Source organism: Cervus elaphus, chromosome 29 (assembly GCF_910594005.1).
Source record: "Cervus elaphus chromosome 29, mCerEla1.1, whole genome shotgun sequence".
In the NCBI taxonomy this organism is placed as follows: domain Eukaryota; kingdom Metazoa; phylum Chordata; class Mammalia; order Artiodactyla; family Cervidae; genus Cervus; species Cervus elaphus.
Window position 1 is genome coordinate 61,139,893 of NC_057843.1, and position 16,422 is coordinate 61,156,314.

The 16,422-nt window shown below is 48.9% G+C and overlaps 1 protein-coding gene across 2 annotated transcripts in view; it reads left to right on the top strand.

Moving 5' to 3' along the window:
- COL15A1 (collagen type XV alpha 1 chain) overlaps nt 1–16,422 on the top strand; it is a 101,399-nt gene that overhangs the window by 59,705 nt on the left and 25,272 nt on the right. For both annotated transcript variants that reach the window (XM_043891509.1, XM_043891510.1), the window contains 9 exons: nt 154–216; nt 6,565–6,600; nt 7,010–7,150; nt 7,327–7,392; nt 8,206–8,241; nt 8,344–8,427; nt 9,862–9,927; nt 12,195–12,230; nt 14,759–14,821. In XM_043891509.1, coding sequence (XP_043747444.1) covers nt 154–216; nt 6,565–6,600; nt 7,010–7,150; nt 7,327–7,392; nt 8,206–8,241; nt 8,344–8,427; nt 9,862–9,927; nt 12,195–12,230; nt 14,759–14,821 — 591 coding nt within the window. The remainder of the gene's footprint in view (nt 1–153; nt 217–6,564; nt 6,601–7,009; nt 7,151–7,326; nt 7,393–8,205; nt 8,242–8,343; nt 8,428–9,861; nt 9,928–12,194; nt 12,231–14,758; nt 14,822–16,422) is intronic.

Sequence of the window (16,422 nt, forward strand, 5' to 3'; positions counted from 1 at the left end):
GGGACAGTTGTTCCGCTACAGACTGACACGGGGCTTTAGACCCACCAGCTTCACCCGCTGGGCCTTCTCAGCTCTGGCCTCCTTTTCCAAAGAGGGTCTGTAATTGATACTTATCAAAGATATTGCAGGCTGATTGTCCTTGATGTTCTTCAGGGCCCTGAGGGAAAGCCTGGACTTGATGGAGCCTCTGGCCTTCCTGGAATGAAAGGGGAGAAGGTACGGGGAGAGGGGGAGGGGCGTTGTCACAGCGGGAACCCCCAGGCCCATCCTGCCTGTCTGTCCTCTGAGGCGGACCTGGCCTCTGATCCCGTCCTGTTCCTCCCTGCTGGATGTCTCTCCCTGGGGCTCTCTATGCCCAAACCTGCACTCAGCATCTTCTCCCGTCTACTCCTGCACGTTCCCAGCTTCCAGGAATGTCCCCGTCATCCTCCCAGTCACCTGGACTCAGAAATAGAGTCTTCTCTACTCCTCCCCTCTCCCTTTCCTGCCGCCATCCGTCCATGGCCAATCTTAAGTCCACATCTCTCACCTCTGTCTCTGCCCTGACCTGACATTCATTCTTCCTTGCCTCCAGGGTGGCATCAGGCCCCCACTGATGCCCCTTCTCCCCACTCACAGCCCAGCCTCCACCCACCTGCCAGTCCATCTTCCGAGAGCAAGCTCACTGTCACTCACTGTCTTCCCACCGAGAAAGCACCGCTGACTCCCTCATGCCTGCAGGGTGGGGCCTTCACCGTGTGCAGACCTTCAAGTCCCTTCCTCACCTACCTCTTAGCTCCCTACCACCGCTCCCTCACACACCCGCCTCCGGGCCAGCCAGCCCTCCTGAAAGGCCCCAGGCCTGCACAACCTCCTGGCCTCTGCCTCCAGGCCAGCCAGCCCTCCTGAAAGGCCCCAGGCCTGCACAACCTCCTGGCCTCTGCCTCCAGGCCAGCCAGCCCTCCTGAAAGGCCCCAGGCCTGCACAACCTCCTGGCCTCTGCCTCCAGGCCAGCCAGCCCTTCTGAAAGGCCCCAGGCCTGCACAACCTCCTGGCCTCTGCACGGGGCTTCCTCTCCTTTCTCTTTCCTCATCCTCCTCGGCCCAGTTCAGATCTATCCTCTGGGAGGTTCTCCTGGACTGTTTACGAGTAGAAAGCACCCCTCCTTCCTCCACTTCCCTTTAGCTCAGTATTGCTCCTGCTGGGACCCCTCCAGCCAGGGACACTGTAGCTGTTAGTTCACCAGTCTGCTCCCCACCCCACTCTGACGGGCAGAGCAGAAGCACTGTCTGTGTCTCCTTAGAGTCTAGCACAGGCTTCTGTGAGCAGCTTGATGACGCCTCCATTTCCGAGTCTCACACGCCTTCATCCTCCTCCTCCTCCATAAACCCATGTGATCTTCTGTCTGCTAAGCCCCCTTGGTGCTGGGGGGTGGGGCTCCTGCCTGTCGTGTTCCTGGCCTGGTTGATGAGATAAGCTGTGTTCTGCAGAGGCAGACAATCAAGATAAGGTGAGCGTCCTTCTAGAGATGTAGTCCTGAGCTTCACTGGGGTTCAGAGGAGGGAGGGTTCATCCACACGGCTAGGGGAGTGGAGACCCACTGTGTACCCCACCTGGACAACGCTGTGGGAAACGCTGACTCCCTAGACACCCCCATCGTCACTGAACTGAATTTCTGTTTTCAGTCAGCTCTCAAGTGTGTTTAATTGAAACAGTAACTCGATTTTCATGGAAAGCTCATTTCTCAGAAAAAGAAGAAACAATTGTCGCGTTTTGCAGAACTCATTTTACATGGACCAGCTCTTTCATAAGAAATTAAAATTTGCAGAAAACATTACAAGACTTACTCTCATCTTCCCTCCTCTTCTTACCAGCTCCCCTGCCCCTTCCCCTCACACTTCTACCCTCTCCACACGCCTCGCTGTTCTGGTCTCAGACTGAAAACTGCCCAAGCTCACGCCCACATCCGCCCACAAACACCCGTGCAGGCTCACCCTGTAGCCGCTCAGACACTCGGTCATGCACAACAGCGGCAGGCTTGCTCAGAATAATTGTGGCAGATAAATCACTTTTTTCTTCCTGGAACTTGCTATGAGATCTGATTTGTTGCCCTAATTTGTGTGTCTGTGATGGTTTCTGGTCAAGGAAAAGCAGACTCTAGAAACACCTGGAAATTTGCTTCAGGAGAGCTGAAGGGAGACCTTGTACATGACACTTTACGGCCCCCCGCCCCCCGCCCCGCTGCGAAGTAAACCAAGGAGAATAGTCTGACGGTGAAATAACAACAAAAACATGCTAAAGAAAGTGAATAATCTCAGGGATGTAACACCACATAAAATCCAGTGATGCGTGTGATCCTTGACTCTCCTCCGATCTCTGCTTCAGTTTGCATGCCTCCAATGCCAGAGGACTCATTTCCTGCCCAGGTGGTGCCTTCCACGGCTAGGTGGACACTTGTAGGGAGGTCTTTCCTCACTGTCACCCGGACATCAGCCTCTCCTCACCTGCAAGACACACGGACCAGTCTAGATAGTTGAAAACCCCGAAGAATAAGATTTGGTCTACTTGGCTGGAAATAATATTGTTATAGGTAATCATTTTCAAATGTGAGATTGTCATCAAAATGTGGATGTCATTAAGAATTCATCAAATAGATTATTCTGTGTTGAGTTTGATCATAGGAATATTCCATAATTTATTTTCCCCAAATTAAGATGAGCAGCCACTCTGAGATCTTTAGCCCATGAAGGGATGGGCAGGGGATGGCTTGCTTTCTCATCCATAGAATGGTTCTGGAAAGGCTGCTGAAAAACTGGAAATGGCTCTCTGAAAAGTTTCTTTCTGCTTTTGCACTGTAGATTCTGCTGTCTTCAGCATGGACCTAGGACTAATGGTTGTCATTCTTTTCCTTCTTTCATAATCTGACTAATACATGTTATTCTTCAGTCTCAAAAGGCACTGGGATGCCCAGGAAAAAGAGAGTTAATGTTTTGAAATTTTCTTCAGTGCCCAGCATTGCTGAAGACTGTTAAGCTCCCAGTAACTGGCTGTGAGGGATCTCACTGAGCTCCTGAAATGTCATTGCTGGGCACTGTAAAACCAGCTCTTGCATGAGATGTGTGAGGAATGCAAGTAAATGACGATCGCCTTCCCTTTCTCCAACCAGCCCCAAACTGGCTTCGATCAATTCTCTAAGTCTTGTGTAGTAAGGAACAGTGTACCCCTTCCCAAGAACCTGAGTGGCGGTGAGCTGAGTTGCTCTTAAGTAGAATCTAGGAATGGCTTTAGAGCTTGTAACAGCTTGTTTCAATTAAACGCTACGATATTGGCTGGATTTCCTATTTTATATCTTCTTTAATCATCAAATGTATTTGGTACAAAATCTGAATTGTACATGAGTTTGAGTAAACTCCGGGAGTTGGTGATGGACAGGGAGGCCTGGCATGCTGCGATTCATGGGGTCGCAAAGAGTCGGACATGACGGAGCGACTGAACTGAACTAAACTGAACTGAATTGTAGGCCTCCATGAAACCATATAGAGCATAGCTGATTTTAATTGTGACAAATTGAAGTTATCAGTGTAACACAAAACCAGCAGACATTGACAAGGCAGTAAGTAAGAAACCACAACTGCAAAGGTCTTTGATGTCGTATGATGAAGTCTAACATTGTTCTTAGCAAACTCAGCTACCATAATGAGCCAGAATTTTTAAAAGTATTTATTTATTTGGCTATGCCAGCAGTGTGGAATCTTCAGTTAGTTATGGCATGCAGGATCTTTTAGTTGTGGCATTCAAACCCTTAGTTGCAGCACATGGGATCTAGTTCCCTGACCAGGGATTGAACCTCGGCTGCCTGCCTTGGGAGCATGGAGTCTTAGCCACTGGACCACCAGGGAAGTCCCCAGAATTTCTCATAAATTCTAAACCATCATTTTGCAACATGCTGCACGCCCACACCTGGTTCTTTCACAGTATTTCTGCTGTAGAACAGGTCTCTCCATACCCCATCATCATATTCAGACTTGCAACCCTGCTGGTTGCAATTCCAAGACAGCTCATAGCCTCACCACACAGTTCTCTCACCGAGGAGTGAAGTATAGGTCTGCCTTCACCATCCTAGCTATGGGGTCTTTGCTGATCCTTTAAAATGGAGCTACCACTTTGACTCTGCCTATTCATGTACGTTACAATAACATAAGCTCTTCCATCCCCAAACTGATCTACTCATGTTCCAAAATGGTGGTCACCAAATGTGTGAGCCATTGAAATGAGTCCAGGTACTATCTCTTCATACCTACAAGCTGGATAAAATCATCTGTTTCTGAGACAGATAAATCAAGGTCTAACATATCTTCTGGAACTTCCTTTGAAAGTGCTACAAGATGTACTCTTGATTTGAAAAGTCAGAAAGAGAATTGAAAAAGTACAGGTTTTCACTTTATGAGCATCCTTTTCTTGAATGGAGTCAACAGTAATAATGTTTTCAGAGCACAGAGTCCAAAAATCAAGAGACTGGGCTAAGTTAACTTCTATTTCACAATATCTCTGACCGAGATTTGACTTATTACTGGGAAAATGCATAAGGATGGTACTTCCTTTAAGGACAGATTGCATTGGATAGCAGGCGATGGTGGCTGGTCACACCCAAGAAAAACAGACGCATGAACTGTACCCTGCAGCTTGGGCAGCAACACTGGAACCCAGGTCTTTCTGTTTCTGCTCTGGATGTAAGGCCACGCTTAGTTTTTCCCAGGTCAGGTTGGCAGGCAGGGAAGCAGCAGGACCCCAGTTACCTCTGCTTCCTTCTGTAAGCCCTCCTCTCCTCCCGCCACCCCATAGAGAAGCCGGGTTCTCTCTGAAGTTCTCTCTTTAAGTATGTCTGTTCCGGTATTCAACCTTTGTATAGAGTATTACCTCTCAGCAGTTACATATCTTTGTCTCTAAGATCTCTAACTGATTTTTTTCTGTAACCACTGTTCTTATTTCATAGTAGTTTGTCCTTGTTTCTTGGCTGCGATCATATCCTCCGTTTTCTCCCCGAGAGTATGTAGTATTTACTTAGAGTCCCGTTGGTCCGTGTTAGCTCCGTTTCCTCAGGAGTCTTTGCGTGGTTGGTGCTTTTCTCTTTCAGAGGGTTTGCTTTTGCTCAGATGTGTAGGGTTTCTTGCTTGTGTGTTGATGCTCTAGAAATTGGAATCCCTCTGTAATCTGTTTTCTGCTTCTGTTTATACACAGTACTGGCGAGTCGGGTGGTCGCTACCTCTGCAGGTTTTAGGACAGGAGGATTGGGATGTGCCTCAGCAGCTGAGCTTAGGTGTGTGGGGTATCCTTGGACCTCCCAGAGTCTGCTAGCGTCCTGGGGCTCTGCCATATCCCTTCGCTTCACCGAACAACTCTTACTGTTCTTGTAGTGAAAATGGAAGGTGAGGGCAGAGGGGCAGGGCTCCATGGCTGTCTAGCTCCGGAATGTCAGCTTCTCTCTATCAGAGCCAGAGTCTGCTCTTGGCTTCCACTCCTCCCCTACCTGACATTTCTCTGCCTGTGGTTTGTCTCCGTGGCTGAAGCCTCTGGCTTCAGCTTCCCGTGTTTTCTCGTCGGCATTCCTCACGAGTTCAGGCTCAGCGTCGCTCCCCGTCTTATTTTTGAGCAGGAGTGTCTGGAGCCGTCCACGCGTCACTTCTGTGGGTTTGACATAGGAAGGGGAGGAGGGGCTTGGGAGAAGGCGCAGCCTTGGACTGTGGCTTCGTCGTGGTGTCGAGAGCCTTCTTTGTGGCCTCGCGGTTTCTGGCTTCTTCCCTCGAGGGCGCTTGGGCGGTCTCCTTGCAGGTTCCCCAGCTGGGGGCCCCTGGCTGCAGTCCTCTGGTGTGGGGCAGTGTGTCCTGGGCCGGCCCCTCCTGACCGGCAGCTCCCGTTGGTCCTCCCCCCTGCTTTGAGCTCAGAGCTGGCTCTTTACCTTGGGGTCTGCATCTAACCCCCTAGAAAACCTCTACCGTGGCCCCCACTGGTGGTGGCCACATAAGCTGTTTTAGAGACCCTCCCCCTCAATTCTGGGGCTATTCCAGCCAGCTTTCGGTCTTTAGATTTTTCCAGAAGAGAGTCAACCATTATATACATATCTCCAAAAGCCTAGGGAATACACATCAAATTCTTGAAGCCCCTTTTCTTGGCTTCAAGGAGGAAAGGCACCCCTTTCCTTCCATCCTGGGGAGGTGGGGAGAGGGCCCACTCAGTACACGGACAGCTCTCCAGGGAAATCCTTCCTTGACAATCTTTCCCTGGTTCATCTTCATCTTCTGCTTTTCGGTAGGTAATGAAAACTTCTGCTTGAGGTAGGTAATGAACTAATGGTTGAAAAATGGGTTTCACAAGCTTTCAGCATGACCTGCCTAGCAAACTCACAATTACTGTAATGGGCTCAGGTTTGAGACATCAGTCAAAACTGCACAGGAAGAGTCCCATTTTAATGTCCTGTTACTTAAGTGTCTGTAATCCTGCATTTTCTTCTAAATGTACCTAATGGAAGATATGTTATTATACTATGTATAATCGGCCATCGTTTTTTTTTTTTTTTTTTTTTTTCAGGGAGCTAGAGGACCTAATGGCTCAGTTGGTGAAAAGGTAAAAAATGAAAAAGAAAAAATTTCTCCTCCTTCTTCCTGTCTCTCTGGGTTTAGTATCATTGAACTGTTGGGCTGAAGTGCTAAAGATGTAAATGTCATGGATCAGAGAAAAACGTCTGGACGGAACTGCTTGGGGAAGGCAGAACAGCTGGGGCTGGAGGAGAGTGAATGACCTGCAGGTTTTCTCCTGTCACTCCCTCCACCCAAATGCTTTCAACAAGCGCCATCAGCTTATCTCCAAGGGAAATGTCAATTGGCAAGACAGCTGTTTCTGTGCCATTAAGCGGCACCAATCACAGAATCCGTCCATCTAACGAAGTTCAAAGAACAGTTTTCTGACGCAGGTGTGAATGTTGTTCCTTCCATGAATGAACCCAAGACTAGTCAGCCTGTCCCCTTCCTCACAGGGTGATCCCGGCAACAGAGGCTTACCAGGACCCCCAGGGAAAAATGGACAAGTTGGTGCTCCTGGGGTCATGGGACCCCCAGGGCCTCCTGGACCCCCTGGGCCCCCAGGCCCTGGATGCACAACAGGACTTGGATTTGAGGTATTTTCCTTCATCCCTGTGGTTAAAGAGCAACGTGTATTAAGGATGACTGGAAGGGCCAGCTGACGATGCCATGGCGCTGCTGGTTCCCCGGAGCCCCAGCTCCCAGCACCGTGCCTGGCCCAGGGAGGGGTCTGGGAGTCAGATCTGAAATTCTTCTTCTTCTTCCTCCCCAGGACACCGAGGGCTCAGGCAGCATCAGGCACTTACATGAGCCCCTCTCTGGGCCGAGGGCTTCACGTGTAGGTTGACTTTTGAAACCTTCACTTTGTGGACTGTCATGCTATCACGCTGGAGTGGGGAAGCTGTGGGGTGCCAGCCTGCTCTGTGACTTGCAATAATTCACTCTCTCTGAGCCTCCAGCTTCCAGCTGTGCGGTGGGGAGACCAGGTGCTGGTTATAGCTTGTTTCTTTGAGGAACAGCATAGAGGTTTTGCACAAGATATAATATGGGAAAACTTGAAAATCATCTTTCTCTCTTTCTCCCCAGTCCCTAACCATCAAGCATCTCAGCTTCATTGCCTCCTTTCTGCTGCCCTTTCAAGACTCGCACTTCGCCCCATTTCAGAATCCTATGCTCCTAGCGGGTGCCCCTGCCCGCTACATCTTCCCCCAGGGAGGTGTGGTCCATCCTCTGCTATGATGCTTCTCTCAAGAAGACCAGTCCCCAGGATCTCATTATGTTTGTCAAGTGGTACCCAGAGCTGGGCACGCCAGTGCAGGAGGAGTTGAGCCTCGCAGAGGAGAGCATCGCTGCCCCTCCATGATCGAATAGGAAGACCTCCCCCACCCCAGATGCAGAGGGCTCTGAGGGTCACGGTCAAAGGACACTCGGCCAGTGCTGGGAGGGGACCTCTGCTCCTCCTGCTGTCTGAGATGTTCCTTCCTTCTGACTCCGTAAGGGGAATTTGCCCTTCATCTTTTGCTCCCACTTTCAAGGATAAAATCCTTGTGAGAGCTTAGGGAGAGATGGCAAGATGGAAGATAGATGGAAAGTGGGCCAAGTGAACAGAAAAAAATTCAAAGAATGTTTGTTTGTTTGTTTGTTTTGCCAGGGTCCCAAAGGAGAAAAAGGAGACCAGGGACCTAAGGTGAGGTCATCGATCTGGAGTAGGGGTGAGAGAAGTGTTCATCCCGGGTCTGGGAGCATCCATATACAGTGAACTTTTTCCCACCCTCACTGCTATATCCAGGGTGCCAGAGGGATGGACGGAGCCAGCATTGTGGGGCCCCCCGGGCCCAGGGGGCCGCCGGGGCGCATCGAGGTCCTGTCTAGTGTGAGTATCCCCAGGTCAGAGCATGGCTGGTGTTTCAGACTTTGCTGAAGGGGAGGGAGGGTTGTCCACAACTTCAGCGCCTGCAGGGCGGCTAGTTCTGCAGGGGGCATGCAGCTGGCCTCTGGTGTTGGAGTTTCTACCTGCCAGCACGGGCCGTCCGTCTATGCCTACTATGATACCTCTATTGTCTCCCATAGTGTGTCCCCAACCCTCTCTTCTGGTTGGCAGCGTTTGCAGTCAGAAAAATAAGTATAACAGAGCTGTAACCGACAGACAAGGAACGTAAGTGGGGGAGCCAGGGAGGAAAGATGCTTTAGGATATGAGAAATCAAGACAGATTTTCTGGAAGCAGTCTCTTTGAAGAGGGACTTGAAAGCTAAGCAGGATTTACCAGGTAGGCGTGGAGGACAGGACTTCCAGAATTCAGGGGGTCGGGACTCTCAGAGCTGAAGCACAGAATAGAAAAACATGGGTGTATCCAAGGCCCAGGGAGCTGATGGGCATGGGGTTGTGTGGAGATTGATGGAAATTTGTAGAGAAGAGTGGGATGTGCTGGGACCTGATCGCAGCCCACTGGACATTAGAAAATCACATTTGTGAAAAATCGTGGCCCTTAGGAGAGAATTAATGTCGTACTGGTACATGACAGAAAGACAAAAAGTCCCAAATAACTGAAAAAAAACAATGACTAGAGATTTTTAAGTATAATTCAAAAATATCAAATGTAGATAAATAAGGATGTAGTGAAATAGAAAAATCTCTTTGTTGGAAGTATAAATTGTACAGTTCCTTTAAACAGCTCTTTGGCGACCTGCTAATATGTTCACACTGAAAATTTCCACATGGAAAGACCTCCATGTCATATGATTGAGTTAAAAAAAAGCAAGCTGAAGAATAATACATATAGCCTGGTACCATTTATATAAAATAACCACTTAGACAGATATATATAAAACACACACATACACCCCAACAACACTACTTTCTGTGGGTATTAATATTATTATTAATTTATAATTATATATTAATGACATAAATATAGTATTAATTGTTTCAGTCACTCATTTTTGTGTCCAACTCTTTGAGAGCCCATGGACTGCAGCATGCCAGGCTTCCCCGTCCTTCACTATCTTCTTCACCATGTATATATTTTAAATTATAAAAATGTATAAAATTTTAATATTTAAAATTATACAAGAAAGAAGACATTCATATACTGTGCAATTTTAAGATTAATCAGAAGAGAAAAGTGACGATGTGGCTCAGGGCCGCCTTAAGAAGCGGGTGGCGTGTGTGTGTCAGCAGGGGGCGGGTGCTGTCACTGTCTGCCTGCATCTGCCATGTGCTGGGTGACTTCGGTTCAAGCCTCACTGCCGGGAACAAGGTGGAATATGTGCCACCCTCTGTCTCTTTGTCTGATTTTTCTCTTTTCAGTCTTTGACCAACATCACCCAAGGATTCATGAATCTCTCGGACATTCCTGAGCTCATCGGGCCTCCGGTGTGTATCCACAGCTGCCCGGGAATGAGGGTCCTACCCAGATGCCCCAGTTGAACCTAAGTTGGGTGGGTTTGGAATCTTTGGGCTCCTGAAGCGCAGAGCGCACGTGTCTCAAAGTGGAATGGAAAGAGAGCTTTGCATCTCTGAGAAGTTGCTGCAGCATTAATTTGATTGTGCTGGGAGTTTTGTCCAAAGCGGTGGAAGCTTCCAGTCCCTTGCATCAGAAATGTGTGTAATGGAAATCAGAGAGTCAGACGTAACAAGTTAATTGACGTCTGAGCAATGCTTTGGGCCTGCTTTTGTTTACGTGGTCTCATTTCCCAGAAGGGGAGGAGCCTACTGCTAATGGGGAAACTGGCACACGAGGAGGGAATGTGCCTGGCTTCAGTCTTCCTGGCCCCGTTTAGAGATCAGGAACACACAAAGAAGCTCCCTCGTTTCTTCAAGTCCACAGAGTCGGTTTGTGTCTCACCGGGACCTCAGAGGAAGGAAGCTTCCTCCTGCAGCCCGTGTGGTGGATTCCCATTGCATCTTCCGTATCTGCTGGTGACAGCTGGGGCGAGAGCGAAGAGCTCTGGCCTTGAAAGCTTTGGGTTCCCAGTCCCCAGTGGGGTTGGCCTGAGCCCCTGCCAGCCACATCCTGGGGAAAACTCAGCTCTCTCCCCAAGGCTCTTGCAATATATATCCTGAAACTAAATATCTGAGAGATTCCTTTCGAGCCAGTGTCTCCCGCCGTGAGCCTCTGTTCATGGGTCATTTCACTCTCTTCCCCGCATCTAAGGGGGCTCCCTTTCCTTGATTTCTGCTAGAATCACCCAAAACACCCCAATAAGCAAACCCTAAAACAAAGAAGCAAAAGTCATTTCACAAAGTTTTCTTTTAATTATTGGAAGCTTAGAGCATTAGGTGGCTTAATTCTAAAGCAAAACACAGCCTAAGATCTAAGAATTGGCATCTCTTTTCTGAGTCCTTGGGCCTTGTCTGCCCGCACCCCAAGAGTCTTCTTTCTGTCTCAACCCCTGTCCTTCTCTTTGGCAAGTCCAGGCCTTCAAGGGTATCTCTACGGGAGGATCAAGGTTTTCCTGTTCAGATAATTCCCTCCCAGTTGCACCTTTATGCTTTTCCACTCCACTATATCCATCCCTGGGTTGGGAAGATCTCCTGGAGAAGGGAACAGCTACCCACTCCAGTATTCTGGCCTGGAGAATTCCATGGACTGTACAGTCCATGGGGTCGCAAAAAGTCGGACATGACTGAACGACTTTCACTTTCATCACTTTTCGTATGTACACTATATATATATATTAGTATATAGTCCTTTGTACCTGTTGCTTCTGCATCTACATATTCAACCAACCTTGGATTAAAAAAAAAGACTGAAAAAATATCCAAAAGTTTTAAAAAGCAAAACTTGACTTTGCTGCATGCTGGCAACTATTTACATAGCTTTTACATTGTATTAGGTATTATAAGTAATCTAGAGATGATTTAAAGTATATGGAGTATGTATATTGGTTATATGCTTACATATATGCTTACATATATGGTTACATAAAATGGTAAGGGGCTTGAGCATCTGAGGATTTCGGTATCTGCAGGGGATCCTGACACCCATGCCCCTCAGATACCCGGGGATGACTGTTCATTGGGGAAGTTGTTGTTCAGTTATATCTCTGTATGTATCTTCTGCCAAGCTCTGTGCCTTTAATAGGTGTGTGGGAGCTGGGCTTGGAGGAAGAAGTGTCCTGGCACCATGTGGAGTGAACCACAAATTTTCTGTTTTCTGGAGCCTTTAAAGCGGCTGGCCATTTAAAATTCTCCCTCTCACTGAGGGAAGAGAACTGAGTCTCACCAACTGCCCCCACTTCTAACCCCAAATACCCCAGCACACCCTTGGGGCCCACTCCTCAGAGTTTGGGAAGTTCTGAGAATACTTGTGAAGGTGAAGCTCTGCGTTCATTGCCCCAGGGATTTCTGAGGTCGAGAAGGAGGAGGAGTGTTTGGGGGTGGGGGAGGCTGGGACTTGCGGAGCCCAGAGTCCTGACGGGGCTGCAGAGGCTCCAGGCTTCTGGGCATTTCCTGGTTCTGTGCTAACTAGCTGTGTGACTGCATGGTCCCTCTCCCTGTGGAATGGATCATGAGCCCCGCTGGGTGGGGACATGCGTGGGCCTTTGGGAGGCGCCAGAGGCAGTGAGCCCCTGGGTGCAGGTTCCTGCTGGCCTGGAAGTGCTGCTGCTGAGCTGCCTCTTTGTCCTTCTGTGTTACAGGGCCCCGAGGGCATGCCTGGGCTGCCAGGATTCCCGGTGAGCACCACGCTAGCCATCCTCCTCTGTGCCCTGTGGTGTGCACGTTCTGTTCCTCCCACCTGGAGTGCTGTTCCTCTCCATCTGCACGGCTGAGCCCTAGTAGTCCTTGCTCATCTAGCCTTTCCTGCTTGCCCCACCCAGAGGGATCGTTCCCACCTTTGAGTCTACAAGGGCTTTATTTTCACCTCTTTTCTGCCTTCAGTAACAGTTATTTATGCCCCTATTCTTTTTTCCTCAACTGTACCATGATCAGCTTGTAGAGGATCGGGTCTTGTTCATCTCTTTCTAGCCTAGGGCCAGCCAGAGCCAGAACTGGATCCCACGGTTGGCTTCCTATAAGTGCGAGTAGATGAATCAGTCATTTCAGGTAGCTAGAGTCAGAGTGGCAAATAGATGGGGAAACAGTGGAAACAGTGGCTGACTTTATTTTTCTGGGCTCCAAAATCACTGCAGATGGTGATTGCAGCCAAGAAATTAAAAGACGCTCACTCCTTGGAAGGAAAGTTATGACCAACCTAGACAGCCTATTAAAAAAGCAGAGATATCACTTTGTCAACAAAGGTCCGTCTAGTCAAGGCTATGGTTTTTCCAGTGGTCATGTATGGATGTGAGAGTTGGACTGTGAAGAAAGCTGAGCGCCAAAGAATTGATGCTTTTGAACTGTGGTGTTGGAGAAGGCTCTTGAGAGTCCCTTGAACTGCAAGGAGATCCAACCAGTCCATCCTAAAGGAGATCAGTCCTGGGTGTTCATTGGAAGGACTGATGCTGAAGCTAAAACTCTAGTAGTTTGGCCACCTGATGCGAAGAGCTGACTCATTGGAAAAGACCCTCATGCTGGGAGGGATTGGGGGCAGGAGGAGAAGGGGACGACAGAGGATGAGATGGCTGGATGGCATCACCGACTCAATGGACATGGGTTTGGGTGGACTCTGGGAGTTGGTGATGGACAGGGAGGCCTGGCGTGCTGCGGTTCATGGGGTCACAGAGTCAGACATGACTGAGTGACTGAACTGAACTGAACTGAGAGTCAGAGTAGATAAAATTCCTAGAGAGAGAGGATGGTGGTGATGGGGGGACCAAAAGGGGGAATCAGAGCCTGGAAGCCCAGTAATTAGTAGTCTGTGTGCACCATGCTATGGGGCTTCCACCATGGAAGGTGAAAGTGCGTTTCTGTGTAGGAAGTGATCGGTTGAGTCTAAATGTCTGCGCCTGCTCTGAAGCCCACGGCTCCAGAGTGAGACCTGCACCAGAGTGAAATCTCTGTACGTACAGTCCTGAAAAGGCCTCAGTGCCACTGGTGACAGGTGCTGCTCCCGGGATAGATGAGGGAAATTTATCAAAAAATGTAATAGAAATTTGTCGTTGATGGTAGAATTATAGGTGGTTTCTTTTTCTACTTTTTTATATTTTCTGAGGTTTTCTATTTTTTTAAAGGAGCATATGGTATGCTGACACTAAAAATATGGGAGAACTTGACATTAAAACACAGGAGAGAGTGACAGCCACAGGGAAGACCTCTCGGTTAGGAAGAGGGAGCGAGACCTCTGAACTCCAGGCCCAGCTTGGCTGCTCCAAAACCAGAGCGTGTTCCAGACACAGTTGCCTCTGAATGACTGGTTCTGTGTTCCCGAGGGAGCCTTGGGCTTCTCAGAGGAGCCTTTGGGACCACTTGAAGAGTAAGGAGGGGGCCAAATAAGCAGGATCCAGGGCACTGACAAGGCTCCATTTGATATATTTTGTATATTGGGCTTTTGTTTAAGACTTTACTTGAAAAAAGGAATGAAAAGAGTTTCACTGCTAAAAAATAATAACAAATATTTGAGGGCCACTGCATTAACCCAGAAGAAAGGGACTTGTGAAAAGCTAAATTACGCTAAATTTCAACACTAAAAAGTGTTGAAACCCTTTTTGGGGGGCAGACGTCTGGCCGTGTGAGTCATCGTCACAGATCTTAAGTGTCTGTCGGAGTTGAGACGAGGTCACCTCTGACCGGGTGTGCAGAATTGGTTCTGCAGGGGGAATAGTGGAGGCAGCGGTGGGGGTTGGGGTGGGTGCAGAGAGGCTCAGGGGACAGGCTCACCCCTGCTGGGGTGACGGGAGTGGACGACGACGTGCCAAGACCAGGTGGGGTCACTTTGAGTGTCAGACTAGGGTGTCTGGATCCCATTCCTTAGGGAGTGGGGAGCCAGAGCAGGAGTGGGAATCATGGAGGATGGGTGATGGGGGAAGTGGGCTGCAGGACGGCCCCTAGGACCCGCGGGTGAGCAGAGGCAACAGGCAAGGCTGTTTTAGTGATGCCTGTTGGAGGCAACCATAGTTCAAAGAGAAATGGGGCCTCTAGGGCTCCTAACCCTCTGTGCTGTCTTCCGTCCCCCAGACCACTTAAAATGAGGAAAAACACCGTGACTGTGACTTCCACTGGCACTCTGTTCTTTTACTTTTGGGGGAAAAAGAAAGAAACCTTCGTTTAGTTAAAGCATTTTAATTTTGACAAACAACCAAACACTCTCCAATAACTCTTCTAGGGCCCGAGAGGTCCAAAAGGTGACACTGGCGTCCCTGGATTTCCAGGACTAAAAGGAGAACAGGTAAGAAGGGCCAGGTATCTGGGTGGGAGAATTTGCTAAATATTTCAAATGGGTTGAAAGTAGCTGTTCACTTTTTTAAAGCTTGAGATATAACTCACATACCATCAAATGCACCCCTTTCAACTGTGAAATTCGGTGATTTTTAGTATAGTTGCAAGGTCCTGCAGCCACCCCCACTACCTAATTATAGAACATTTTCCTCATGTTGCAAGAAGCACTGTGTCTCGTGGCAGTCTCTCCCCAGCTGTTCATGTTCATGATGTCAAGGTTCCTCCAGGGTGCAGGTGCGGTGCATAGGAGAACTCAGCCAACACTCCCCTGAATGCGCTTCCCACGAGTTCTGTGCTGGTCTAATTGCCTCCGCCAGGCTCTCCGGTTAGAATGTGCACTCCCTGAGGGCAGGCACATCCACTTCTCTTTCTGTGGCTCCAGTACCTAGCACTGTGCCTGATACATGAACGGCACTCAAAATATTTACTGGGTGAAAGGATGTTTGAGTAATGAGTGCAAGAAATTCTTGTTATGTTATTAAATCTTTATGATTATTATAAGCTGGGGCATTCTGCAGTTGGTTAGCAGTCTTGGTTCAGAAGTTTTGGAATAAATATTTAGCATGCAGAGCACTTCCTGAGATTCCTCGGACATTGAAAATGGCCTTTGTACCCATCCACATTTGTGTCTTAGAATTGATTTCCCAGTTGGTTTTTATAGGTAAGGGGAGAGTAACATTTTCATAAACACTGCAGTGACTCTGAGTTGGATTCATTTGTTCATCCATCCATTTATATACTCATCCTGCTTACATCCATTCCCTTTGATGCACCAGCCATGTTTCTATGCTAGGCGCTAGGAACAGTGAGATAAGATGTGAGGAACAGACATGCAGAGAGCCACAGAGAGACTGGTTATTGCTGTAATGGGGAGTCTGTACAAAGCCAGCAGGAGCAACCCTGAGCCTGCGGGGTCAGGGAAGGTGGGTGCATCTCTAAGAGAAAGGACCATTAACTACTCTCTTTCCTTCCTTCCCGAACCATTTCACACTAGCCCCAAGGAAGCAGAGAGAGTCTCTAGCATCTGTTGGACCACAGTCCAGGGGGCAGAGGGCTCAGTGTTCTGGCTCTGAGTTAACACTACGTGAGACCTTGTCTTGGGGTGCCTTTTGCTGCCTTGGGCCTGCAGAGAGGGTGTGGGGCCAGGGCAGCTCTGGCTTGCCAGGAGGCCTGGTCAAATCAGATCAGCTCTTGCCTTAAACATTCTGTTTTCCATGTGGCAAGGTCAGGTGGATCTAGAAGGACCTAGTTGCTATCCCTGCCCCAATCCCCTGCCACCTTGAAAAGTGGGAAGGCACCCAGACAGCTCTGCTCTGACCCCTGCGGCAAATGCACTTTCTCTGGCTTTACCTCTAATGCTTTTGTGCTTGCTTCTTCTTGCTGCTGGCGTGCTCAGGACCGCTTTTCCTCACCAGTTGAGTGGTAAGATCCGAATATCAGGTGTGGGCATGGGGGCCAGAGAGGAGAGGCTGCTGGGATTGTTTTGGCGCCACTGCCCTGGCTGCTTCCAGCCCTGTTGAAGGGAGACTTTCGTGTGGTCCAGTCCAGCTC